Raw genomic sequence first — 27,846 nt, forward strand, 5'->3', positions numbered from 1 at the left:
ATCTACATGCACAACGTTACCCATTGATTTAAGATTCAGTAATTCGTTCCACATTAAAATTCTATACATGTTAAGAGTTCAATCACCACATTGGACGACAGGAAATATTACTGGTATTTTTACATTTTAATAGACACGTGTTTCAATGAGTCAGTAACCCATTTTCTCAGTATTTCAGATACACACTCACAAACATACATATGTATGTGTCACCATCATCATTTATTGTCTGTTCTCCATGCTAAGATGGTTTGATTTATAAATTTCCAGATTATTAACCTTAATGTAACAAATGAAAGATTATTTTACAATACTTATCAATATTACATTTAGAATAGTTTTATCAGTGATCACCATCAGATGTCTTAATCCAGGGTGGATTTGAAGTGAAAAAAACAATTCTTTCTAAACAATGTTAATGATGTTTTATCCATAAAGCCAATGACAATAATTTATCTAATTAATTCATCTGCCGCTTTCACATCACCATTACAACCTTAATCACATCTTATGTCGACTGAGATGACACAGGGGCATTTGCCTGACACCCAAGAACCATATCCAGTTGACCTTTTGTGTTTTCTTCATACAAGACAAAAATAAGGACTTCTTTTGGTTAGGCACATGAACAATTTTTAAATATATATATATATATACATGCATGTATGTATAAATATGTACATATTTATGTATGTATAGATAAACAGATATATCTCCTTCACCATCATCATCATCATCGTTTAACGTCCGCTTTCCATGCTAGCATGGGTTGGACGATTTGACTGAGGACTGGCGAACCAGATGGCTACACCAGGCTCCAATCTGATTTTCCTTATAATTTCATATATATATATATACACACACACACATATACTAATACATTTATCTATCTATAAATATATACATACACACACACACATACTAAATCAAATTCTATAGTGAACTGAATTCAGAAACAAAGACTCTGGAACATCTAATTTAGCTCATTAGAGAGGGACTATCAAATACCACAATTGCATCAGTTTAAAAAAAACAGTCTTCAGAAAAAAAAAAAAAAAAAAAAAAAAAAAGAGAGCTGGCACTATACAATGATGCCAAAAATAGGTAAAACAAAGGTGTGGAGGGGTGGGGGAGGAGGAGGAAATATAGATACAAAAAAAAAAATGATGATAACTAGAAAAGATAAAAAAACAGTCTTGAGAAATTATCATCGGCACAGGCAGCTGTTTAAGTATGAAGTAAAGTGTGGCCGTGAAGAGTTAAGTTACACTTATAGGAGGGGGAGGAGGAGGAGGAAAAGGTATGAGAAGATGACATAATAGAATAAGGCGGGGGAGAAAGAGAGGGGAATAATGGTTTCAAACTTTAGCACAAGGCCAGCATATTTTTTAGGGGGCGAAGGGTAGTCATTTGCATTGACCCCCAGTACTTGATTGGTACTTTAATTGTTGGCCCTGAAAGGATAAAAGGCACAGTTGACCTTTGTGGAATTTCAACTCGGAGAATTTCAACTGGAAGAAATGGCACTGGGCACTTTTTTTTTTCCAACATGGTAGCGAGATTCTGCCAGTAAACCGCCTTAGAGAATGGAATAAAGAAAACGGAAAAAGAAAAAAGAACAAAAAAAAATAAATTGAAAAAAAGAAGCAGAAGAGGAAGAAGATTAACAACAACAAAAAAAAAAACCCTAAAAAATGCCCAAAGGTTGTATTTCAAAGAGAGTCATATTGGCAATAAAATCTTGCAAACCAAATACAAAAATGAAATAAAACAAAGAAAAATAGAGAAAAGAAGAGAAAGAAGAAAGACAAGACAATAGAAAGAAAAGGGAACAACAGGAAGAGAAAAAGGAAATCTGAAAATAGAAGAATATAAATAAGATGGAGGGAGAAAAAGAAGAAAAGAGTACAGAGGAACCAGAGAAAGTTACATTCTTTAAATTTGATGGATATTTGTCCTCATCTTGTTTGTTGTTAACACAACGTTTCGGCTGATATACCCTCCAGCCTTCATCAGGTGTCTTGGGGAAATTTCGAACCTGGGTTCTCATTCCTAAGGTATTTTCTGATGTCATTATTTATTAATCAGGTCACTGCCTGGAATCGAACTCGGAATCTTGGGGTTAGTAGCCCACGCTCTTAACCACTACGCAATATGCCTGAGTTTGATACCAGGCAGTGATCTGAATAATAATAAAAATAACATCGGAAAAATACGTTAGGAATGAGAACCCAGGTTCGAAATTTCCCCAAGTCACCTGATGAAGGCTGGAGGGTATATCAGCCAAAACGTTGTGTTAAGAACAAACAAGAAGAAGAGAAATATCCGTCAAATTTACATAATTTCTCATCTCTTAAATATTGAACAGAGATTAATTACTGTAAGACATGATGTAGAGTTTGGTTTGTAATTTACTAACGATTGTTTGGAAAAATCAATGGTTCTCTGGCTAGAAAGGGGCATTAGTGAAGAGAGAGAATAAGAGAGAGAGGGAGCAGACCATCTGAAGAGGCCAACTATAAATGTTCTCGATTGCTACTGGGTCGTGTTGGACGTATGGCTTTCAGCAAGTTATAGTTGAGATATGTACAGTAATCACTGGAAATAAACGGAATGTAGAATGCTCGGAATATTCGGTGGGATCTAGAAATTAGAAAGAAAACAAAATGGTTAATATTACCAAAAAGATTTTAAAAAATAAAAAAAAGATACTATGTTTGATGGCATATAAGATAGAGAGAGTGAGGGAGACAAAGGGGCAAAGAGAGTGATAGGAAGAGAAAGAGTGATAGAAATCGAAAGAGTGATAGAGTGAGATTAACAGAAAAAGTGAAAGAGTACGAGAGAGAGAGAGAGAGAGAAAAATCACTTACAGTTGTGGATATAGAAATTTTGATGACACTAAAATTTTCCACTCCTGAGTTTTTTTGGAATATCTTGGTTCCAGTTTGGTTTCTGTAGGCACATCCAGGTCTATCAAATAATGGCACTTACTTATGTTAATCTGAAAGAACACAAGAAATGAAACAACTCAAACAGAAGCAATGATAAACTACAACAAGAGTATTTATCTGTACCCCCATCTCTGACCATCCTCTATTATTCACAAACATACTTGCAGTCTCTATCCACATAGCCTCCTTGTTCTTCAGTCCCCAAAGCCTACCTTGACATCTTGTCACAGTTCCATTCCTATTAGCCCCAATCACTCTTGGAGCTGTGTGTCTCTTCTATTGCAAGAAATCTGTTCCAGCCCCTGTCTTCATACGCTAACCTTTCATCTCTCACCATAAACCCACCTCTCTGCCTGCCTGCCTGTCTGTCTGTCTATCTATTAATCTCTCTCTCTCTCTCCTGTAAGTCCAATCAGTTGAGAGGATTTTATTCTTGCAAGCTACATGGTGACCTCACCAGTGCTGGTGCCATGAAGAAAGCATCCAGCAGTAGAAACCATGCCAAAGTAGACAGTAGGTCTTGGCACAGTCCTCTCACCCATCAGATAATGCTAAACTGCTCAACATATGCCAGTATGGAAGATGGACATTAGAAGAAGATGATGATGATTCTACTTATCCCTGGTTCCTTAACTGCCCTCAAGTAAATGAGAATATCTCTGCTGAAAAGTGTTTAGAAATTTCTCTCTTTATTTAAATTCTTCACCACCACAGCCACCAAAATTCCCAAGTGGTTCATTATTTTGTAGAGATGAGTTTGAAATACCTTCTGAGTGTGGCCAGAAGAATAGCCTGGAGGGTCACCCACAAGTTTCATCTAAAAGTCAACAGGAGCTGATCACCTGTAGATGGTTACCGCTGATCATGGATGGATCAAATACCTGAATCAGTTGTCTCAGAAGAGATGGATTGATGAAGGAGTAACAAAAAAGGACTGATTTTACTTACGTAGCGGCTTGGTTCTTCCATGTTCATGTCATTCATGTGTGAAGGGATTGTCGAAGTTGAATCGGGTCCTTGATAATAGGGTTTGGGTAACTGACCTTTGAACTCTGACTTTATGAAGCGTAAATGCCAACTGGTGAATATGGAAGGGGGAAAAAAAAAAAATAAAATTAAATAAATTATGGTAATATCTCAAGTAAAAAAAAAAAAAAAAAAAATTATTATTTTCTACCATACAAGGGCTGAAATTTTTGGAAAAGTAGTTAGTTAAATACGTAAATACCGGTGCTCAACTGGTATTATTTTACTGACCCCACAAACGATGAAAGGTATTGTTAACCTTGGCTGAATTAAAACTCAGATTGTAAAGCCAGAAGGAATGCAGCTAATCATTTTGCTTGGTTTGCCAATAATTCTGCCTTAAAATGATAAGAATATTATCTCTAAAGATTTGCTCCATAGTTAATCCTTTATTGAGTCAATGTAGAAGTCTACAAGAGTTCCAAGCGGATCAAACAATCCAGGACTAAGGAAGTGTTAAGGAAACAAGATGTTGTAATCAATAATTTCAAGGATTCAATAATCAATCATAGATGTATTTTGCACTTATGAATGACTCAACTGATTCATTTTATCAACTTTTTATGATAACAACAACAACAATAATAATAATAATAATAATAATAATAATAATAATAATCTTTTCTACTCTAGGCACAAGGCCCGAAATTTTTGGGGAGGTTGGGGGGGCCAGTCGATAAGATCGACTCCAGTACACAACTGGTAGTTAATTTATCAACCTCGAAAGGATGAAAGGCAAGGTTGATCTCGGCGGATTTTGAACTCAGAAGGTAAAGACAGACAAAATACCGCTAATCATTTCGCCTGGTGTGCTAACATTTCTCGTTGTGAGATTTAGTAATAGAAATTTTCTAAGAGGCAGAGTATTTCAACAGAAATATGGTAATAAAAGGGTTAGAAAAAATTTCACCCAGTTTTACTTACTTGTCGTGGGGAAGAAAAAAACTGCTTGGGAAACGATACCATTCTTTACCCATACACACATTGACTTGTTTATCTGTGGACATAGTATGGATTTCTGGTTTACTGGCAATCTGATTCAGCTCCAGATATACATCCATTGGGCCATGATAACCTTCAAAGTGAAAATTATGAAGATAATCACTCATTTTCTTTTAAATACAAAAAAACTCAGTTGTTTAATGAAAATATTTAATCGTACCTCATAATTTAGTTAGTGGCTAATTAAAAGTATTCAGCAACAAAGAATAAACAAATTTCAGTTATACCTCCTCCTCCTCCTCCTCACCACTGCCGCCAACATCATCGTTTGATGTCCGTTTTCCATGGTGGCATGGCTTGGATGGTTTGTCAGGCTCTCATGAGCATCAGGCTCTCATGAGCATCAGGCCCAAATGCCAGCATTGATGTGGTTTCTAAGTCTGGATGCTCTTCCAAGCACTAATGTAGCTAGAGTATGTGCCCCTCCATCTCACCCCAGACCCCACAAAAAAAAAAAACATATTGCCTACAACATACCCAAAAGTGCTGCCTGGGTTGGACCGCCCCTACTTCCCCCCACCACTAGTGCTTCCAAGTATAACTAATATAATCATATTATAATATAGAGTCACCTCTTAATTGTGGGGAAGCTAGGAGATGGCAGGGGTGGTAAACTGCCAACTGAAAGATCAATGGTTTGTATTCCGCCACTGGAACTGTACAATGTTCATGGTTAAAACACTTACTTCTCAAATAGCCAAAGAATAAGGAGTCTGTAAAAAATCTCCAGAAATTGTCTCTTATATAAGAATTTGTCATCATCATTTGAATGTCCCCTTTTCCATGCTTGCATGGGTCAGACAGAGTTTACTGAAGCAGATTTTCTACAACTTGATGCTCTTCCTGTTACCAACACTTATCTGTTTCCAAGTTAGGTAATATTTCTCCATGGCCAAACATGATTTTGTAGACTATTGGAAATGAATGACACTGCTTGTACGACGGGGACACTCATTTACATCTAGCACATGATGTCAAAACAAAGAGACACAAACATACTCACACTCTCTTGCTCTCTCTCATATCTATGCTTATCAGTCACACCTATGCTGGTTTCATTTTGACTAAACCTTAATGAAAATTCTTGAAAAAAGAAAAGCATGCATGCATGTGTGATGTGTGTGTGTGTCTATGTGAGATGTGTGTTTACCTTGATAAAGCTGAAGAGTTCTGGAAACAGAAAGAACAGTGAAAATTGCAGCACAAATTACTGAGAGAAAATGGTAACTGTCAGAGGATGAAGACTTCTTGGACGAGAACAATGAAGACAATACGTCCTGCAAAGATCAAAAGCAAACAGTTGTTCAGCACATAAACAGTAAACAGTTGTTGTTCATCATATATTACGTAATCATGTTTATTATATATTTCAGTAAACATTTGTTTATCACATAAACAGTAAACAGTTGTTTTTCATATAAACAGTAAATTATTGTTCATATATTACAGTAAACAGTTATCGTATACATAGTAAACAATTGTTTATCATACATTTTATAGTGAACATTAATTTAGTGATCATGTATTACTACAGAGAGACTTTGATGTCTTAATGTAAATTAAATGATGGTATGAATGAAAGTAATATGAAGGAGAAACGAGGAAGAAGATATCTTACCTCCATATAGGTGATTGAAATAGCAGCACCAAGGGCAAAAAATGGATAGATTGGATAAAGAAAACGTTCTTCCTGAAAAAAAATTTTAAAAGATGCGTGAAGTTTCTGTAGATAATGGGTGTATGTTTTTGTTTTTTTTGTGTAGGTGTATGTGTGTGGTTAGGAAGTACATTTGGAAACCATTTGGAACATTGTGTAAGTGTCTGTGACAATAGCCTTGGGATGACCAGTTTCTAATGAATGGAATTCAATAAATGCAAACGACAATAACCTATTGCAAGTGTGGGCAGGCATGTGCTTCTCTCTCTCTCTCTCTCTGTGTGCACGCATGCACACACACACACACACACACACACACACATATTGAAATGGAAGTATATAGTTGATATTACTAACCTTATGAGGTCTTGTAAAGAATATGATGATCCAAATAAACATGGGACCCATTGACAGCCACAAAGGAATGTCTGAAAAACAATATATATATATATATATATATATATATATATATATATATATAAATATGTAAAACATAGAAGTGATGGAAATGCAATTTTCATTGAATTAGGTTTCATTGGCAATAAAAATCTATGAAAAATTAAAGCAATTACAAATTTTATTTTTATTGCTATATGATACTATACAATGTCACCCTTTTGCAATTCCATATCTAATGAAATAAACTGCTTACACATTTCGTTCCATTTTAAAAGCAGTCAAATATTTGGAGGGATTTAATAAAGTAAATAATGTTTAAATCATTAAACTGGGGACTGGAAGATATGTTATACAAAATGTTTTAACATGAAGTGATTATGGAAGGTTTTAAAAATTCTGTATGAATATTTTAAAACAAGAGTCTTTATATCTTAGAATTAGAAATAGTATCAGACAGGTCATTATCAAAATACATTAACAAGTTAAAATGTCATAGCTACCTCACAGTAATAACAACAAGAACAATATTAATAATTAGTTACTCCCACCATTATTGTTATTGTTATCATTGAGCCAGGTTTGGTGGCAGAAAGAAGAGCATCTTGCTGGAGAAACCATGCCAGAGCTGACACCAGAGCATGATGCAGTCTTTGAATCCATCGAATATTATCATGCCATCTAACCCATGCTAGCATGGAACATGGATGCTAAATGATGATGATGATATATGAATATACACACACACACACACGCATACACACAATAGGCTTCTTTCAGTTTCTATCTACCAAATCCACTCACAAAGTACATTCTGTGTACTTTTCATGCACTTTTGGCTAATTTTTCTGATGAGTTCAGTGCACCTGAGCAGCATTTGTATACAATAAGTTCATTATTATTATTATTATTATTATTATTATTACTATTATTATTATTATTAAAGGCAGTGAGCTGGCAGAATTGTTACCGCACTGGACGAAATGCTTAGCAGTATTTTGCCCGTTGGTATGTTCTGAGTTCAAATTCTGCCGAGGTCTCATTTACATTTCATCCTTTCGGTGTCATCATCATCGTCGTTTAACGTCCGCTTTCCATGCTAGCATGGGAGGACTGGTGAAACCGGATGGCAACACCAGGCTCCAGTCTAATTTGGCAGAGTTTCTACAGCTGGATGCCCTTCCTAACGCCAACCACTCAGAGAGTGTAGTGGGTGCTTTTACGTGTCACCCGCACGAAAACGGCCACGCTCGAAATGGTGTCTTTTATGTGCCACCAGCACAAGCCAGTCCAGGGGCACTGGCAACGATCTCGCTCGAAAATCCTACGGGAGCCAGTCAGGCGGTACTGGCAACGGCCACGCTCAAAATGGTGCATCTCATGTGCCACCCACACAAGAACCAGTCCAGGGGCACTGGCAACGATCTTACTTGGCTTGCCGGGTCTTCTCACGCACAGCACATTTCCAAAGGTCTCGGTCAGTAGTCATCGCCTCGGTGAGGCCCAATGTACGAAAGTCTTGCCTCACCACCTCAGCCCAGGTCTTCCTGGGCCTACCTCTTCCACGGGTTCCCTCAACTGTTAGGGTGTGGCACTTTTTCACGCAGCTATCCTCCTCCATTCTCACCACATGTCCATACCAGCGCAATCGTCTCTCTTGCACGCCACAACTGATGCTTCTAATGTTCAGCTTTTCTCTCAAGATACTTACACTCTGACGGGTATTCACATTGACATTACACATCCAACGGAGCATACTGGCTTCATTCCTTGCGAGCTTACGTATGTCCTCAGCAGTTACAGCCCATGTTTCACTGCCATGTAGCATGGCTGTTCGTACGCATGCGTCATACAGTCTGCCTTTTACTCTGAGTGAGAGTCCCTTTGTCGCCAGCAGGGGTAAGAGCTCTCTAAACTTTGCCGAGGCTATTCTTATTCTAGCAGCTACACTTTCAGCGCACCCACCCCCACTACTAACTTGGTCGCCCAGATAGCGGAAGCTATCGACTACCTCTAGTTTTTCACCCTGGAATGAGATAGAAGTTGTTTCCTGTTTGTTTGCAGTCTTTATTGCGCCTGAACATCTGCCACAAACAAAAACTAACTTGCTAGTTAACCTGCCTTTGATGTTGCTGCACCTCTTATGTGTCCATAGCTTGCACCGGGTACATCTTATAGAGTTACTACCTACTCCTTTTCTACATACTGAGCAGGGCCATCTACCTGAAGGGGTTTGTGTTTTATCTACCTTCCTACTTATAAATAAATTACCAGTTAAACACTGGGGTCAATGCAACTGACTCATTCCCTCCCCCAAAATTGCTGCCCTTGTGGAAAAATTTGAAACCATTATTGTTATTATTATTATTATTATTATTATTATTATTATTATTATAATATTCAAAATACCTGAATTCTTTGACTGTTTGCATATAAATTTTGCCACAACCTGAAAGAAAATGAGAAAATGAAATTCTAATCAATATTTGGTATATCAGTAGTTCTCATATGACCCTTGGTGGGATCCATAAAAGATTTTTCTATTAAATGTGCAATAAATTGGTTACTCTTCTACAATATACAAAATATTTTGAACAATTCATAATCATGTTTATTTATAAAAATATAATGGAATTTTTTAAACATCAAATGGCGATGACGGTCCCGAGAAACAGAGTTGAAACGCTGTTTGATTTTTCTTTTCAGCATTGAATGTTCACCATTCCACTTCCATTGCACACACACACACACAGACACAAACATTCACATGACTCCCTTTTACATACACACACATATACTCACACAGAATTGAAATGCTGTTTGATTTCGTTTTTCACCGTAGAATTTCCATCATCCCAAGACCAAGTTTGCCATCACTCCTTCCTTCCTTATTCATCTATCACCCCTTCCTTTCTCATTCATATGTTGTGACAGAGAAAAACACAAGAGCATTATTATAGCAGATCCTTATACGACAGGTTTCCACAGCTTCCTCCTACCAAATTCACACACAAGACACTAATGAGCCAAGGTGCCACGCACTAGAACTGAAACTAGAACCACGTGGTTTCAAACTGAGCTTTGAAGTAGGATTTTCGTTTTTAACTTGCATAAATAAGTAAACGCAGAATGAATCTATAAGAAGTGTTATTAACAAAAACTAAAAGCAAATACTCACTGCTATTGGAAGACATATGAGGGCCAACAAAAATGCAATATTAAAGTTTAGGAAGCCATTGAGAAAATAGAAAGAAAATGGTTCTGTTCCTGTAAAATAAAATATATTAGATAATAACAAAAATAAAAAATGGTTTTTAATATAATTTCTGGTTGAAATTTCATATCAACATCAATCATCATTCTCATCATTATCATTATCATTATCATTATCATTATCATTATTATTTAACATCTGTGTTCCATGCTGGTGTAGTGGATTGGATGGTTTGAAAGAATCTGAAGAGCCCAAGAACTGCATTGTGGTCCAGTGTCTGCTTCGGCATGGTCTCTATAACCAGATGCCCTTCCTAATGCCAACCATTTTTATCCTTTCTCTTGTGTTGGTGACAAAATGCACCCAAAATGTTGCCATTGTAAAAATGATTGGTGATAGGAAGAACATCCAACCACAAAAAACACAGAACCCCCCCCACCCAAAGAAAAACCCAAAATACCAAAAAACAACATGATATACACAACAACAGAGTTGGCAGGTTTTTCTCTGTTATTGTGTATGTTAAATGATGGAGGACTACATTCAGAACTGAGAAGCTGTGAAACTCACCCAACCCATGCCAACAAGGAAAAACAGATGTAAGATGCTTGATGATGAGGATATATAAATTGGCATATCGAAGTAGATGTAAGAAGGAAGGTTACAACTTACCGTAAATATCGGGTCCGTGTTCAGTGAAAATATTATAAAGGATGATATTCAAAGGAGCAATAACCAATTTGTCATAATAATAACTGTCAATAACAACCACAGGGAGCTGAAATAAAGAAATAACCAATAATAATGATAATAATAATAATAAGCCACCGTCTGTTTTCCATGCTGGCATGAGTTGGACGGTTCGACTGGGGTCTGGGAAGCCAGGAGGCTGCACCAGGCCCCTATCTGATCTGGCAGGGTTTCTACAGCTGGATGCCCTTTCTAATGCCAACCACTCCGAGAGTGTAGTGGGCGCTTTTTACATGCCACTGGCACAGGAGCCAGAGGTGCTGGCGTACTTAATTAATAATAATCACATGTAGTTGATACTTGTACATGTAGTTACTGCCAATAATTGCATGTATGAGGCAAGTGTCTTCTACTAGAGCCCCAGCCGACTTAGTAACAACAGAGGTGTTAACAACAATACTGCTTCAATGTTGGGACTTTTGCATAAGCAAATAGTGGATGCAAACAAACACACACACACATATATTGACCTTTTCTTTTTGATTCCATCTACCAAATCCACTCACAGGCTTTGGTTGCTGAAGGTGCCATGCAGTGGGATTCAACCCAAATGACATGGTTGGGAAAGGAACTTCTCAACCAGGTAGCCATACCTGTGTCTGACATATTTAATTTATAATGTGGTAAGAGAGAAAGAATACAGGAAAAACAATTTCCCTTTTTTTTTTAAATAAACAACAAAAATTCAATGGGGAAATAAAAAAAGAGAAACAGATTGAAAAATATTTACCAAAAACAGAAGCAGTGCAACAAAACACCAGTAGATGAAGTAACTTATTTTCTTTTTCATGAGAACATCACAAGCAATGGGTATCCTGTAAAAACAAAGAGTAAAACCTGTCTTGAAAAAGGAAAGAAGTGAAGAAAATGAGAAAAGAAATTATTTGACCAAAATTTATACAGTTGACCTGAAAGGAGGATGAAACTGAAATTTGGGACTTGCACAATGTAGTTTATATAGGACAGATTTATGCTTCCATAGTATTGGGTTGGTGCATAATTATTACGGCATTTTTTCAACAGATTTTATTCAACAAACACGATAACAATATGTAACAAAAACATCTTTAAATGGTTATTCTGGAGCATATTCACCATCTACTTCAATTACTGCTTCTCATTTGCTTGGCAGACGATTAGACCATCATTTAAAGATGTTTTTGTTAAATATTGTTATTGTTTTTGTTGAATAAAATTTGTTGAAGAAAAGCTGCAATAATTATGCACTGACCCAATATTTTTCAAATATACTGTCACAGCATGTCTTTACAAGCACAAGATCTTATATTTTCTGTCACAAAACCACTTTAAAACAACTTTCAATGAATGTATGATAAAAAAACATTGAATTTGGTTTTTCCGCAAAACATACTTGTAAAACAGGGGTGTGTCTTATATGTTGGCAAATATTCTAAAATAACAAACATTCATTCATTTTTATGTCTGTTTTTAATAAATTACAAAAAAAAAAAAAAAAATCTTACCCAAGGACTGCTGAAAAGGGCCAGCCAATAAAGGCACTAGCAGCAACAGACAAAATAGCAAACTGTGGTGAATAAAGTAGAAACAATTATATAAATAACATGAATTAATATAAATGATTTTAACAAATTATATTAACAAAGAAAACATGTAAAGGTCTAAGTTCTATCATTTTTGTTTCAACATTCACTTCTCCATACTTGTATGGATCAGACAAAATTTGTTGAGGCAGGCATTCTATGACAGAACATCACCCTTGTTAAGTGGGTGAGCTGGTAGAAACGTTAGCAAGCTGGGTGAAATGCTTAGTGGTATTTCGTATGTCTCTATGTTCTGAGTTCAAATTCTACTGAGGTTGATTGCCTTTCATCCTTTTGGGGTCGATAAATTAAGTACCAGTTGCATACCACAACTTCTTAACCATACAGCCATGCCTGTATATGTGTGTGTGCACGTGTATGTGCATAGTTGTGTCTCATTATTTTGACATCATGTGATATTTATAAGACTAGATTCGTTTTCTTACAATTTAGTATCATTTTCAATCTCCTATGAAAAACAAATGCAACTATGGAAACATTAGAAACATAATCTAGCATCTATTGTATCAAGCTGAACTGAGACATGAGGGAATTGTGCCACACACTATAAAATACTTGCAAAGGATTTGAACTTAAAACTTTTAGGTTGGCAGTCTGGTGTTTCAGATGCTGAAATATATTTTGCTTCCGGAGAAATTTGATGGGCAACACTTATTGAAATTGGGACTGTTCTTTATATACTTACATGGTAAGACTTCTGATACCAGGCTCCCATAGCAACCATAATAAGATACATAGAGAAACTGCTGGGAAGATAAGATGAACAGGATATGAACATCCCTGTGCTAAACAACATAAACCATAGCATCAAACGTCCCACTTTGGCACCAAACAGCTTACACACTCCACTGAAAAAAGAGAGAAGAAACAGACATATTAATATGTGTGTGTGTATGTGTGCGTGTATGTATGTGTGTGTATGTTCAACACGTGATATAGTGCTGTGTCCTAATTGTTAAGGTGCTGGGTTCATGATTATGAAGGCCTGTGTTATGATTCCTGAAACACAGGTTGCCCATTGTGTTCTTGAGCAGGGCATTTCATTTTATGATGCTCCACTCAGGTGAAAACGAGTACTTGAGGCTAACCTCAGACTGGCAAACTGTCTAGGGCGTGGTAGTGGGTGGCTGGGTGGTGCCTTTAACTTAGTTGCAACTCTGGATCTTCAGATAGGCATCGGTTGGATGACAGGGGTTTCATTTGACATATCATGTGTTAGAGAGAGAGAGAGAGAGAGAGAGAGAGAGAGTGTGTGTGTGTGTGTTTTAAGTCATTTAGTTCACACTTGATAAAGTGGAATGTTGTATGGTAGCAAGACATAGGCATTGAAAAGAAACTTACTTATAAAAATATAACTCTGTCACAGAGCATGCAATAGCAAGGATACATCTCAGGAAATAAAATAAAAAGATCTGGAAAAAAACAAAAAAAAAAGAAAATATATAAGTTGTTAATAATAGCTTCAAATTTAGGCACATGACCAGTAATTGTTAGATTATATCAATTTTTATAGCATTAACTTTTTGCTTTCAATAGTTCAGGAGTTCGACTCAGGTATAATAATTAAAGTGAAATTCTGTCTGTCTATCCAGGACCCTTGTATCTCAGTCTACATTTGCTCTACACAGACATATCATACCTTTTTGGAATCAGGATGATCCTAGGATTCAAAATCTGCCCTTCATTTGGTTCCAGAACAGACAACATTGGGATATGATATAAAAGCATTTGGGCTGCTATTTCTAGCAGATAAAGCTTGGCATTTGTCAGATGACGTCAGAGATCAAGGGGGAAGATAAATGATATTTGCTTTGTTAATTTTATGTTGAGCTAAGGACTTTGAAACAAATTGGCCAACAGCTGGAATTCAACTAGGGACTGGAACAATAGAATGATTGCATTACAGAATTAATTCTCATCCATCCTTAACCTTTGATCAAACACCACCAGGGTATATAGTCATTATAGATGTATTATATAGTCATGCTATTTAGCTCTTTTTAGTTTTGGGCTGTGCAGGTCCAATTAACCCTATCCAGGAGCTAGCTTAAAAGTCTGCATGGAGTATGGCTTTAGTACCAGGGCAGTTTTTAACGTTCCAGGGTAGTTAAAACTAACAAGTTTAGCTACCCTTGACAAGTGTTTTTCGCAGAAAATGACAAAATAATTTGAGGTAGATTTGAACTCATAGCTATTCCATTTGGTTCATGGCCATCTTACTTTAATACTTGGTTAGATTTCAAGAGTCGTTAATTCTATATGAGAGAGAGCACAATTATTTGAATTCCTTACCTTATTTACATTGATAAAAGCATAGATTTTCATTGGAAAAGCATGTAGAGTCAAATAGGCATAGGAACGGATAGCGTAAGATGGAGAATATTCCCATGTTTGGAAACCTTTGTTAAACAATAAGTAGTGCGTCTGAAAAGAAAGGAAAATGAAAAGCAAATAAAAGAGATAAACTGAAGAATGGTAGATCTGAATGGCAGTGGTGGTACCACCACCACCACCATCACCATCATTCAATGTCTGTTTTCCATACTGGCATGCATTGGACACATTGAGAGGGTTTGAGAAAGCCAGAGAGCTGCATCAGACCTCAATGTCAGCATTTGCATGGTTTCTATGGCTGGATGCCCTTCTTAATGCCAACCACTTTACAGTGGGTGCTTTCTTTTTAGAGTCAGGATATGGACTACTCACCCCTTAGTTAGCTGTTCAGTACCCTAAGGTACATAAGCATTGTATAATACATTTCTAATATACGTATAAAACCTAATACATTAACCTAATACTTGACTAATGCTTTACTTTTATTGATCCTGTAAGAGGGTAAAGCAAATTAGAACCCACCAAGATTCGAACTCAGAACATCAAAGGATATAAATACTATAAGGCACTTTATCTGTTGACAATTCTGATTCTGCCAATCCACCATCTTTGAAGCTTTGTATAGTTAATATTTTCCATTAGCTTATAACAGTCTTCAACAGAACTGGAGAAGGCTATGGAACCTTTTTTTTCTGTTATTGGTTTAAGATAAGAGGAAAATAAGCATTACATTTGACAGAGTAATGCTAAAGAATTACTGCCTGTATTCCATGCTGGCATGAGTTAGAGGGTTTGACAGAATCCAGTGAGGAAGAGAACTGTGTTGAGTTACAACGTCTGCTTTGGCATGGTTTTTATGGTGAGATATTCCTAATGCCAGCCACTTCAGAAAGCATATTGAGTACATTTTTGCATGGCGCTGACCCTAGTGAAGTTGCTAAATAACTTGCAAGACAAGAACTCCCTCAACAGAGTGGGGTACAGTATTGAAAAGGGGTCTTGCTGTAGAGGAGATACATGACTACCCGAGCAGAAAATGGAGAAAGGAAGGTGGAGATAAAGTATTAGCAAGTATCCTTGCTAAGAAAACAGTTAGGAAAAGATAATTCATCCTTACAGGTTCCCAGTAATTGTATGTCTCATCACAATCAGAAATTCCGGTCCAGAGGGCAGCACATAAGCGTGCAGACATCAGTATTTTGAAAGCAGCATGGCTTCCTGGAGTCCAGGGTTCATCTTGTGGAATACTGACCACATCATTATTTCTGAAAAAGAATTGAGAAATTATTTCATTTTAGTTCGGAGATCAAGAAGTTTCCTCAGGTCAAGCCACTCTTTCTTCGTATTAAGGGGTCACAGCTATCGGCTCTAATACCGAAACGCTAAGATATAGGGACGTAAACAAACCAAAATCGGTTGTCAAACGGTAGAGTGGGACAAACACACACCCACACATACACGACGGGCTTCTTTCAGTTTCTATCTACCAAATTCACTAACAACACTTTGGCCAGCTCGGAGTTGTGGTAGAAAACACTTGCCTAAGGCGTCTGGCAGTGGGATTGAACCCGAAACCGTATGTTTGGGAAACGAAATTTTAACCACACAACCAATTACTGTTTTAAAAAAAATTAAAGCATTTGGAATATAAAAACCGAAATGAGTTATTTAAAAACCAGGGGCAGATAACCATTCGATCTTGACTGTCTTAATGAGCAGATTTATATCTATTTGTTTTATACACGTGTTCATTCGTCTGCTTAATATCGCATCGACAAAGAGAGAGCGGTGAGAGACAGAGCACTGAACAAAATGACTTGTGGTATTTAGTTATGGACCTTATCATTTGAGTTTAAATCCTGCATGACAGCGGGCGGGGGACCATGACTGTATCCTTCCGGGTTTGATAAAATAAAGTACCAGTTAAATACTGGAACAACAACATGAGTGATTGTACTCGTTTCACAACAATCTGGTGTTTAATCGATATTGTATTGCTTCAATATTCAGTACACAAAAAACAAAACAGAACGTGACTTAATGAATACCTTAAGAATTTGTTACAAAACCTATACAACTGAAGGAAGCAGGGTGAAACCCGTCTAAATCAGGGGCCGGGGAGCTTTTTAACCAATTACCTCAAAATATACTTATTTACGCCGACGTTACCCCTTTGATTTGAAAGAAAGGATATCATAGGTTCTTTGAGTTCAAAAGGCTTATTGAATCTATTTTACTGAATCTATTTAGACGTCCATTACATTGGACAGATGCGGTGTTGCCAGAAGAAAAAAATTCTGTCTTAACAAGGATCCCACTTTTTTTTATATATATATATAACTTTACTTATGTCTAATGAGTCCTCATTACTTTCTTACGCTCAACGTAAACAAGCCTTTCGCCCACTGGCGGGTATCTCTAATGTTTGTTACATTTTTCAGGAAATGAGTATAAACGGCACAGTATATTACTGGTACTTATTCAAGGACGTCGCTTTATGATGAATAAAAAGCAACGTCGAGCACAACAGGTTGTGATCCAGGTAAATCTCGATCTAGGACACCGAGGGTCAAAGATGTTTCACTTTGATCTGATTTTTTTTCTTTTCAGACATAGCAGATCTCGAATTACGTTATTCAAAATGTCCTTCTTTTAAGGAATTTAGGGTATGATTAGACTGGTATTTCCAGTAGGCCGAAGTTAGCGACTTCGTACACATTCCCTTACTGTTAGCTTATGACGAGTTTTGAATTCGCTTTCAGAAGGGTGATCGTAAATTGGTGACAGCATATAATCATATAATAATGTTAGTCACATGAACTTTTGTTCTTGACATCAGTTAATTATCGATCTATTGGTAAATTTATTGTTAAATGCATACGAGGAACACATTTGAAATAACCGTAAGGCGCGTAACATCAGGTGGACGAGAAGACAAGGCGTAGATGTGGCTGTATAATAAGGAGCTTGCTCCCTATCCATGTGATCCTTGGGCATGTGTCTTCTACTATAGCCCCGGGCCGACCAAAGCCTTGTGAGTGGATTTGTTAGACGGGAACTGAAAGAAGCCCATCATGTATATGCACGCGCGCGTACGTGTCTTCGTGTTTAACCCCCCACCCACCACCACCACTTCACAACCGGTGTTGGCTTGTTTACGTTCCCGCAACTTAGCGATTCGGCAAAAGGGGCGGACAGAATAAGTATTGAAGTCGATTAGCCCGACTAAAACTCTCATTAGACTGCATAGCCGCAAGAAACAAGTAAAACACACACACACGTACATTTCGGGCTGTTTTAGCAACATTTACCCCCGGGCAAATCAATGCTGTGGACCCTATAGTTTTTATTTATATACGTGGATCATAATTAGGTCCCTAGACCCGTGAGGCCCTCGCGTTAACTGCCAAGTATGCTCATACCTTAAGACAGCATTTTGTATATATGTATGTATATATGTATATATATATATATATATATATATATATATATATATATATAAGCATGATGTGTGTATAATTGCAACATGTATATATGTAGCAGACGATCAACAGAAATAAATTATGATTATCTAATTGTTGTTCTAGCAAGAGAAATGTCCTTTCTTTTTGGACGGTGCTCGATAATATAATAATGGTATATATATATATGCAAAGATCGATAATGCATTTTATCCTTACTTGATGTTATTTTGTCGTACATTAGAGGTAGCTTCGACAACACGTTTCCTTTGATCGCCGCCTCTTCGTTTACTTGAGGCCCCCATAAAGCTTTTTGTGAACAAACAACCTAACCCAGCTGAATCACTGGTCCGCACTGAATAGTACATTTCAATGTAATTAACTTATGATATTTATATATAGATATAAAAAAAAATAATAAAGCAAGAAATAATTTTGAAATATGGAAAAATAATTTTTGATTATGTTATAACGATTGTTTATTACGTTTTAGAAATCTTATATGTATGTGTGCTTATATATAAACGAATATATAACCAGTGGCTCGCAATGAATGTTGCCGGTCAATGTAATTAATTTATACGAAAACAATCATCATATATTTATGAAATGAATAAAAAATAAGAGATATGTTTTTAGAAAATATTTTTAAAATATCAAAAAATAATTTTTGAATATATTATAGCGATTATTCTTATGTTTTAGAAATGCTAACACTTTTTTTAATTTTTTTTATATAATCCTAAGCTCTGAATGACTATAAAAGCACAACACGGTGCTCGTTATTGTGGAAGATGTCCATTGCAAAGTTAGTGTTGAGAGATCTGGATCTGACAGCCATGTGGTCAAGGACACGGGCTGTTAGTAAATATATAGGTGTAACTTCTAATTTACTGAGAATACCCAGTAGAAATTATGCAGATGCTTCTGCAACGGCCATGCAAACTATTAACGTGAAGAAAAGAATTGAAAACACCCGGGCGAAAGCTTTGGAAGGAGGAGGCAAACGACGGATCGATAATCAACATAAAAAGGTTTGTGATTTTAACTTTTTCTCATTATTAAATTAGACTAAAGGGGTTTTTTTTTTGAAACTTATTTCTTTGCTGATTTATGACATATTTTAAAAAGTTAACATTTAAATGCTTCAAGTGACTTGGGTGCTTTTCTCATTCTTAGCTGATTGTTCCCTGTCTTCTGTACTTTTATAAGTAGTTTCTTATCACCGAAGCCGAGCTACATAATTAAACTAACATTTAGTGCTGTGTCCTTCGTCAGAGAACGAAGAACAATTACTACGTTCACCTTTATTATTATTGTTATTATTATTTAAAGCTGGCCGAACCGTTCGCACACCGGACAAAAAAAATGCTAAACGGTATTTTTTTCGTTTTCACGTTCTGCGTTGAAATTCCGCTGAGGTCAACTTTGCCTTTCATCCTCTCGGAGTCGGTTAAATAAGTACCAATTGAATACTAGGGTCAATATAATCGACCGGCCCCTTTCCCGTAAGTTTCAGGCCCTGTGCTTAAGGTAGAAACAATTATTGTTGCACATTCTTTCGTTAGTAGCAGCAAAGTTGTCAAGAATGTCTGTTGTTGTTGCTTGGTACAGTTATGGATACACGTCAGAGGCAAGTGTGTAAGTCGATATACTTAATATATTTACTACATATATACATTGCTATATTAACCCTCGTCATTTCCTTGGAGAAAAGCGTACATGTTGCGAAATTCAATTTAAATGTTTCCTTCACCTTTAAATATGTGACATTGCATCGAATGTCCCAATTCAGCGGCATACCTACAACAGGTGTAACCTCATCGATTTTGTTTCCTCATAACTTCCAGAAAAATTGATATTTTTTCATGAAATCTTCTACAAATTCGCTTTTGATGGTGCAGATTCCGATTGTATCGGAATTTGTTGTAAAAAGTTGTTTTTTTTCCTCCCGAGGGTGGGGAGAGGAGTTTCGGAAAATTCACACAAATCAGTTTCTGTTCCTCATAACTTAAAAAACAAAATCGGAAATTTTAATGAAATTTTCTATAGATACTATTTGGATAATGCACATTACGATTGTATCGGACCTAATGTGAGAAATAAAATTGTTGGGCACATACACATACTTTACGATTCACAATTTTTTTTTTTTGTGACACACATCACAATATTTTTCGAAATTCCAAGTTTCATTTCGTAGGAATATGTGATGTGTGTCTGCATTTGTGTGTGAGCCAACCCCCCCCCCCCACTTTTCCAGCTGTAAACTGTCCCATCTCTTATCAAATAACATATCTAGTATTACATTATTTAAAGTCTTCATTTATTCAAGATGGTTTGAGACAGTTAAGAAGCAAAAATGGTAGCATCTTGAATTAAACGCTTTTTAATACCTGTGCTGAGCTGGGATTGAATTTAGCATTTTGGCTGAGGGACTCAATAATAATTACCTGTTGTTCAGTCTTAAGTCAGCCTTAAACAAGCTTACCTGTGATCAAAAGTGCCCAAGCTGTCATTATCTCATCTTAAGGCATAAGACGTAAATAATGTCTTTTTCTATATTGATATGACATAATTTCAGGAAAGGTTGCTGCTCTTTCCAGTAGGCCGAGCAACCACATAAAGGGCTCTCTATCTGTTATATACAAGAATAGATTTCATTGTTTGTATTCATATTCCTCTGGATATTTGTGTCTTGAAAATGCTCTGGTATTGAGTTGGAGAAATGGTAAGTACAGGGGAGATAACTTGTTCAGGAATTGCCCCAAACGTGTTTTGCAATGGAAGATGGATAATGGAATGCAGGGTATGAGTCTAATGGAAAGTGCCTGTATAGTGTTGGGTGTGAGGAACAGGAGTCAATGTGGTTATAACAATAATTTTGCCAACATAATGTGGCTCTCCTGGAAGGGACGACTGCTACTGTTGCTTAGCCCCAGGAAACATCATTTCCAGCTAGCTATACGACACAATATCTGTGTCCTTATATTTTCGAACAGGGAGTTCAGCACTCCCATCCAGTAAATATTGGGGCTAAACAACAGTAGCAGTCACCCCTGACAGGACAGCCACTTGGTGGCAAATGTTACTGAATATCTCTCTTTGAGAGATTTAGAAATATTTATATTTCTATTTATAAATTCATTTCAGCTTAAATATATTTTCTGTATTTTGTTTTTCTGTGCAGGGTAAATTAACAGCTCGTCAAAGAATCCACGTCTTACTTGATCCTGGTTCTTTTGTGGAATATGATCAGTTTTTGGAGCATAGCTGTATCGACTTTGGAATGGAGAAGGAAAAGGTAATAATACAGAAAAATAGACATCAAAGAAATGAATGGATGCTTTATAGCTAATTCCCAACTTTTTTGATGTTATCTTTGATTTCCTTTTGTGTTCTTTATTCGTTTAATAGTATTCATTCGCTTAGTAAAAAGATTTAGAATATCAAGCATCCAAAGACACTAAGAATTTATCTCCAATAATAATGGTTATTCTTTTGGGCCTCACAGAGGCAAAGTGGCCAAGTTCCTTTCCAGTGTTGGGCCTCACGGAGATGAGGTGGCTAAGTTCCTTTCAAGCAGGCCTCACGGAGGCAAGGTGGCTGAGTTTCTTTTGAGTGTTGGGCCTCACAGAGGCAATGACCAAGATCTTTGGCATTATGTCATGCTTGAGAAAAAGACCCATCAAGCTGAGCAAAATAACAGTCATGGCAGATACTAGTGTCATGCAAATGGCACCCTTGCCGGTGGCACGTGAAAGCACCCATTACACTCTTGGAGTGGTTGACGTTAAGAAGGGCATCCAACCATGGAAAACCATGCAAATCAGACTGGATCCTGGCACAGCATGCCAGTTTGGGACAATGGACATTTAAATGATGATGAATCAAATACTTTACTGGACAGAAAATGGCACAAGTTTATATTAGGTACAATTGACAATCACTTATTCAGCTTTCTATTTCATCAACGTCACCCAGCAAGTATGAAAGGACTCTGGAATTCAACATAATTTGGCTGATACTGGATTAAACTTATAATTTAGAGAAATGGTTTTACTGATACGTCTGTAGAGAGTAGCCAACCTTTATGTTTGCAGAAGTATAAACAGAGACATTAAAAAATGCTCTTTCACTGTAAGCTATGTTGCAATGACTAAAAATTAGTTTTGTGATTGGATCATGTTGTTGTAATCTTCAATAACAAAAACTTCAAAACCCACATTTTGATTAAAAACAAAAAATTGTTTAATAGGAATTTATAAGAATTTTCCAGAGAGTGTAGACTTTAATAATTGCTTTCTTTTAGTAAAATTTACATACTCCAAATTAATTATTAAGCAGTTTTCTTTATTACAGTATATTTTGGTGTATAACAAAACTGTTTGTTTTATTTTCCAGTATCCTGGTGACAGTGTTATTACAGGTAGAGGGAAAATATTTGGTCAACAAGTATTTATATTTAGCCAGGTGAGTAGCTTGTATTTGCATTAACAAATATATACGTCAGTAATCTAAACATTTAAGTCTCCATACACTGATTGCCATTTTAAGAAATGGATTTCTAATTGAAAGGTAGATTTAATCCTGTTGCTAGCAGTTGGTCTAGATCTTCAGTTAGAGTAACTGTTTTTTTTTTTACCGTTCTTGGAGGATTTACAAAATGGTCATGAATACTGTCCTCCCTTTTCTAAGGCATAAAAAAGGGGAAAAAAATGTAGTCTGTGTTAGATAGCCAAGGGGAGATTATCCCTCATTTGCTTAATATTACTAAATCTGAAGTTAAGAAATGAATACTTAAGATTATTAGGTAAATTTTCAGATTAACACCCGTACAATTTTCACTAAGGTTTTAGGGTTTTAGGGTCAGGGTTAGGTTTTTAGGGTTAGGGAATTCCATCCGTAACCCTAACCCAAAAACTAACCCTGACCTTAAAACCCTAACCCTAACACCCTTGTGAAAATCGTGCGGGTGTTAATCTGAAAATTTACCGAGTATTACAGCTGACGGTGGGATATATTTTATCAACAGTGGTAAAATATTAAGTTCTTATGTAGAGCAAGGGAATAAAATCAAGAACATTAACAATATATGTAAAGGCGAATTGAACTGATATTGTTTTGGGACTGAAGCCCCATCATATAAATCTAACTAGAAGCAGACTATTTTCTCTATGTTGCTCACAGTGTCTGTAAAACATTTATACTTTCAGGACTTTACAGTATTTGGAGGCAGCTTATCTGGGGCTCATGCCAAAAAGGTTTGTAAGGTAAGTAATGATAATTAATTGTTAGAAATATTTTTTTTAGTATTTTATGGTTTTTCTCTAGACTTCCAGGAATATTGGCTGAGGTCGGCTTCTTTTATGTAACTGTAGAATCTGCTCTTCTTTGTGGCTGTGAATCCTGAACTCTAAAGCCTGTATTGCAGAAGTTTTAGGAATGGTATTACACCAAAATACCTCATGCAATGCTTGACCTCAAACACAACAAGCAGTCAGCAGATTGAGGCTGGTTGGTCATTACCAGATGCAGTGGGAGCTCTCGGCCAGCCAGCTGGTGATAATGGAGTTAACATACACAGACACACATACATATAAACAAAATGCGTATTATTGATTGTTCTAATTAGATGTATTCTTTTACTGGTTTTAGTAAATAGACTGTGATTATAATTGGGTACCATTTTATTTATTCATATCTGCATTTGTACATTTTTATTTTACAGATAATGGACCAAGCTATGTTAGTTGGCGCTCCAGTAATTGGTCTTAATGATTCCGGTGGAGCTAGAATTCAGGAGGGAGTTGAGTCCCTTGCTGGTTATGCTGATATTTTTCAGGTATTTTTTGCGTTTTTGAAAAATTAATTTCTAGTTCCTCCTTTCTTCTTCCCTCTCTGTTTCTCTTTAACTGCTTCATCTACCGTAATAATACTCTTGTGTTTTTCTGTCATAACATATGAATGAGAAAGGAAGAGCTGGTAGATGAATATGGAAGGAAGGGGTGATGGCAAACATGGTAGTGGGACGATGGAAATTCTACGGTGGAAAAAAAATCAAATCAAATCAGAACAGCGTTTCAACTCTTGAGTATATGTGCATGTATGTAAAAGGGAGGTATTATGTGAATGATTGTGTGTGTGTGTACAGTGGAAGTGGATGGTGAACATTGAATGCTGAAAAAGAAAATCAAACAGCGTTTCAACTCTGTGAGTGTATGTGTGTGCGTGTACAAGGGAAGTATGTGAACCAGCGTTCTTAAAGTAACAAATGATGATTGATGTCACATCTCAAAAGACAATCCCTAGATAACATTGACAAGTGTATGAATTTGATTTACCATCCGTATTCTATCTTTTGTCCTTATTTATATATAAAACTAGCAGAGCCACCCGGCGTTGCCCGGGAATGAAATTGTTGCTTATTGGTATTTACTCTTTTACTTGTTTCAGTCATTTGACTGCGGCCATGCTGGAGCACCGCCTTTAGTCGAGCAAATCAACCCCAGGACAAATTCTTTGGAAGCCTAGTACTTATTCTATCGAACTCTTTTGCCGAACCGCTAAGTTACGGGGACGTAAACACACCAGCATCGGTTGTCAAGCGATGTTGGGGGGACAAACACAGACACACAAACACATATATATACATATATACGACGGGCTTCTTTCAATTTCCGCCTACCAAATCCACTCACAAGGCTTTGGTCGGCCCGAGGCTACAGTAGAAGACATGTGGTTGGTAAGCAAGCTACTTTCCACACAGCCACTCCTGCGCCTATACTTGGAAACTTTTACGATAATTAAAATGGGGCTTAAATGAAAAAAATTCACACAGCGAATATACCACGTTATTGTTTCACCGTTATATACACAGATATACATTGACGCATGTCAGTCGAAAAGTGAAAGTGTAATAGTAATACTTACTTTAACACTCAATGGTTTTACACTTTTGTATATGACATGTACATACTATTCATGTAAGTGCTTCTTCATATCCTATGTTTTCTGTCTTGCCATGCTTATCACTGAGAATGTAGAGGTTATTTTCATCTCCAACTCTAGAACATCCAACATACAGCTGACCATGTGAGAAGCAAGGTTGAAGGAGGTTAAGTCCCACCACCTTTAGAGATTGACCTTGTGCTTTGTTGATAGACATTGCAAAGGTAAGTTTGACCGGAAACTGCAGTCTCTTGAACTGAAAGGGGAGATCATTTGAAATGAGAGGTATCCTTGGAATGAAGACGTTCTCACTCATCATGCTGCCTGTAATTATTGTTGCTTCCAACACATGGGGCATGGCTGTTTTAACAACCAACCTTGTTCTATTGCAGAGTCTGGGTGCATCAAGGTTTCTTAATAGCATTATGGGAGCACCTATTTTCACGATCAGAATGTGTGGTGGAAATCCTGGTGGCTGAAGTGAATTGAGGAACTCCACTGGGTAATGCGTTGCCTGTTCTTGATCATGGACAGAGTTAATTGATCTGTATGAACATTCAGGTCCTGGAGGCTGAGTTAACAAATTTAAATTCAGCTTGTCTACAGAATCATTCCTTGGTGTCAGAATTGTTCCTTCACATAGCCACTTGTGACTAACCCTAACCCTGGTTAGTAAATTATGAAATTACTTACATCAGTAAATGTGAACTTGTTAGCGATTGAAAACGTAAACTGCTAGTGAGAACAGTAACGTTTGAAGTTAAAGTGAGGTTGAAGTGAAATTTGTCACTCAGTGAACCAAACAGCCAGTATCGAAGGTACCAGAAAAAAAGAAAATCTCAGCAACAGGAAAACACAAATCCGTACTTCTGTTAGTAAATGAAGTTACTGACATCAGTAAATGTGAACTTGTTAGCGATTGAAAATGTAAACTTTTATTGAGAACAATAACGATTGAAGTTAAAGTGGTGTTGAATCGAAATTTGTCACTCAGTGAACGAAACAGCAACACAAAACCGTACTTCTGTTAGTAAATGATGAAATTACTTACATCAGTAAATGTGAGTAAACTTTTAGTGCGAACAGTAACGATTGAATTTAAAGTGAAGAAAAAAACTATGGCTACCGGAAGTTGACATTGAGGAACATTTTTAAAGAAGTAAATCTTAAATATAAAGCAATATTATTTATCTTAATAAAAAAAAAAATCAAATGAAGAGCCTAAGATTTATCCGAGGTCAAATTATTCCTGCATCACAAGTATGGGATCTTTTTTAAAACGGGGGGCCACATTTTTCATTAATGTTTTACGTAGTGTTTTTGGTACTGAAAGACTTTCAAACTTCGTATACTTATCTATTTTGTTATAGAACAGAAAAATACTTTTGTATTCGAATTTATTTCATGTAAAAAATTGTCTAATTTCGATAATTTCAACCATTCACTGACAAGTATTCAGTTTACATTTACTCCTTTGGCTCATTAAGCGATGTAAAGCGTATTTAATCTCCATACCTTCGTTTTATTTGCTTTAACCCTAACCATAGGGTTAGGGTTAGGGTTAATTGTTTCAGAATCGTTTGTTTATGTAGTCGGCGCTTAATGTATATCGGCTGAATGGACGTCAGTGATTGGTTGAAATTACAGAAATACGACAACTTTAACATGGAATAATTTATGGATTTCTTTTTTTTTTTAAGAAGACTAAGAGAAAAAGATGTTTTATATGACACATTCTACCAGTGTTCCAAGTTTCAAAGTGTTTCGTTAATGAAAAATGTGGCCCCCGTTTTAAAAAAGATCCCAAGTATGGAAGTAAATAGTGAAGCCGTTTTCACGTGATAAGCGATTACACACACATCTCTGTTTTATATTTCGTATATATAACGATTAGCTGTCATTTTTGATGGCATGAGGCCAGCTAGAATATATCCATATTTTATAACAAGGTACAGTGGGTCCCATTCTTAAGATATTGCATGACTTCTTCATATCTCAAAAGATTAAAGTTTATTATCCATGTTATAATCTATGTGATTGTTGCTTGCTTTTATCTTTTTTTACTAGTTTTTAAGTTGGCAAGTTTCTTTGTTTTCTTTTTTTTTTGTTCTCTGTCTCGGTGGAAAGAAACGAGAGGAAAGAGAACATAATAATTTATCATAAGATCCTTTATTATTATCAGAATAACCATATATAGTCCTATTTCAGCTTTATTAAGCCTCATCAGCACAGATTAATTCAGGATTAAAATTTTTTTCTTAGATTTTTAAACTAGTCCACCTAAAGTCATTTAAAAGTTGAAGTTAATTTTTTTTTTCTTTTTAATAGAAAGGAATGATTGAGATAGAGAAAGAGAGCAAGAGAGAAATTCTTTTCTTACATTGTTTCTCTCCGTGTATTCTTCCAGTGTATTTGGCCTGTTTTACCTTACGGCCTTCCATGTGGCCACATATATATGTTTGTGCCACAGGCTAGCACAGTCTCTGTCGTCTTCATCAGTTGAAAATTCTGAACATCC

At 36.4% G+C, this 27,846-nt stretch overlaps 2 protein-coding genes across 5 annotated transcripts in view; one reads left to right on the forward strand and one right to left on the reverse strand.

Annotated features, from left to right (window-relative positions):
• Positions 1–1,683: 1,683 nt before the first annotated feature.
• LOC106873572 (alpha-1,2-mannosyltransferase ALG9-like) lies at positions 1,684–26,694 on the reverse strand. Of its 4 annotated transcripts, none has more exons than XR_016237409.1 (18): positions 18,597–18,752; positions 16,034–16,181; positions 14,875–15,006; positions 13,924–13,994; positions 13,268–13,430; positions 12,484–12,545; positions 11,730–11,814; positions 10,922–11,027; positions 10,214–10,302; positions 9,445–9,484; positions 6,997–7,067; positions 6,601–6,672; positions 6,133–6,259; positions 4,905–5,055; positions 3,903–4,032; positions 2,874–3,004; positions 2,285–2,643; positions 1,684–2,007 (listed from the first exon to the last, which is right to left on the reverse strand). XR_016237409.1 is itself a non-coding variant. In XM_089337525.1 (17 exons), the coding sequence occupies exons 2-17, from the start codon at positions 16,106–16,108 to the stop codon at positions 2,517–2,519; spliced, it is 1,632 nt and encodes a 543-aa protein (XP_089193651.1). In that variant the 5' UTR covers positions 16,109–16,181; positions 25,311–26,694; the 3' UTR covers positions 1,684–2,516. The 4 variants fall into 4 exon arrangements, 2 of the variants coding, with proteins under 2 accessions (XP_089193651.1, XP_089193650.1); XR_016237408.1 differs by having other exon boundaries at positions 1,684–2,038; positions 2,258–2,643; XM_089337525.1 differs by lacking the exon at positions 18,597–18,752 and adding an exon at positions 25,311–26,694 and having other exon boundaries at positions 1,684–2,643.
• LOC106873570 (propionyl-CoA carboxylase beta chain, mitochondrial) overlaps positions 19,162–27,846 on the forward strand; it is a 55,145-nt gene continuing 46,460 nt past the window's right edge. The window contains exons 1-5 of the mRNA XM_014920999.3: positions 19,162–19,411; positions 21,568–21,681; positions 22,782–22,850; positions 23,594–23,650; positions 24,109–24,222. Coding sequence (XP_014776485.1) covers positions 19,172–19,411; positions 21,568–21,681; positions 22,782–22,850; positions 23,594–23,650; positions 24,109–24,222 — 594 coding nt within the window. The 5' untranslated portion in view covers positions 19,162–19,171. The remainder of the gene's footprint in view (positions 19,412–21,567; positions 21,682–22,781; positions 22,851–23,593; positions 23,651–24,108; positions 24,223–27,846) is intronic.

This window comes from Octopus bimaculoides, chromosome 19 (genome assembly GCF_046866305.1).
Source record: "Octopus bimaculoides isolate indiv1 chromosome 19, ASM4686630v1, whole genome shotgun sequence".
NCBI lineage: Eukaryota > Metazoa > Mollusca > Cephalopoda > Octopoda > Octopodidae > Octopus > Octopus bimaculoides.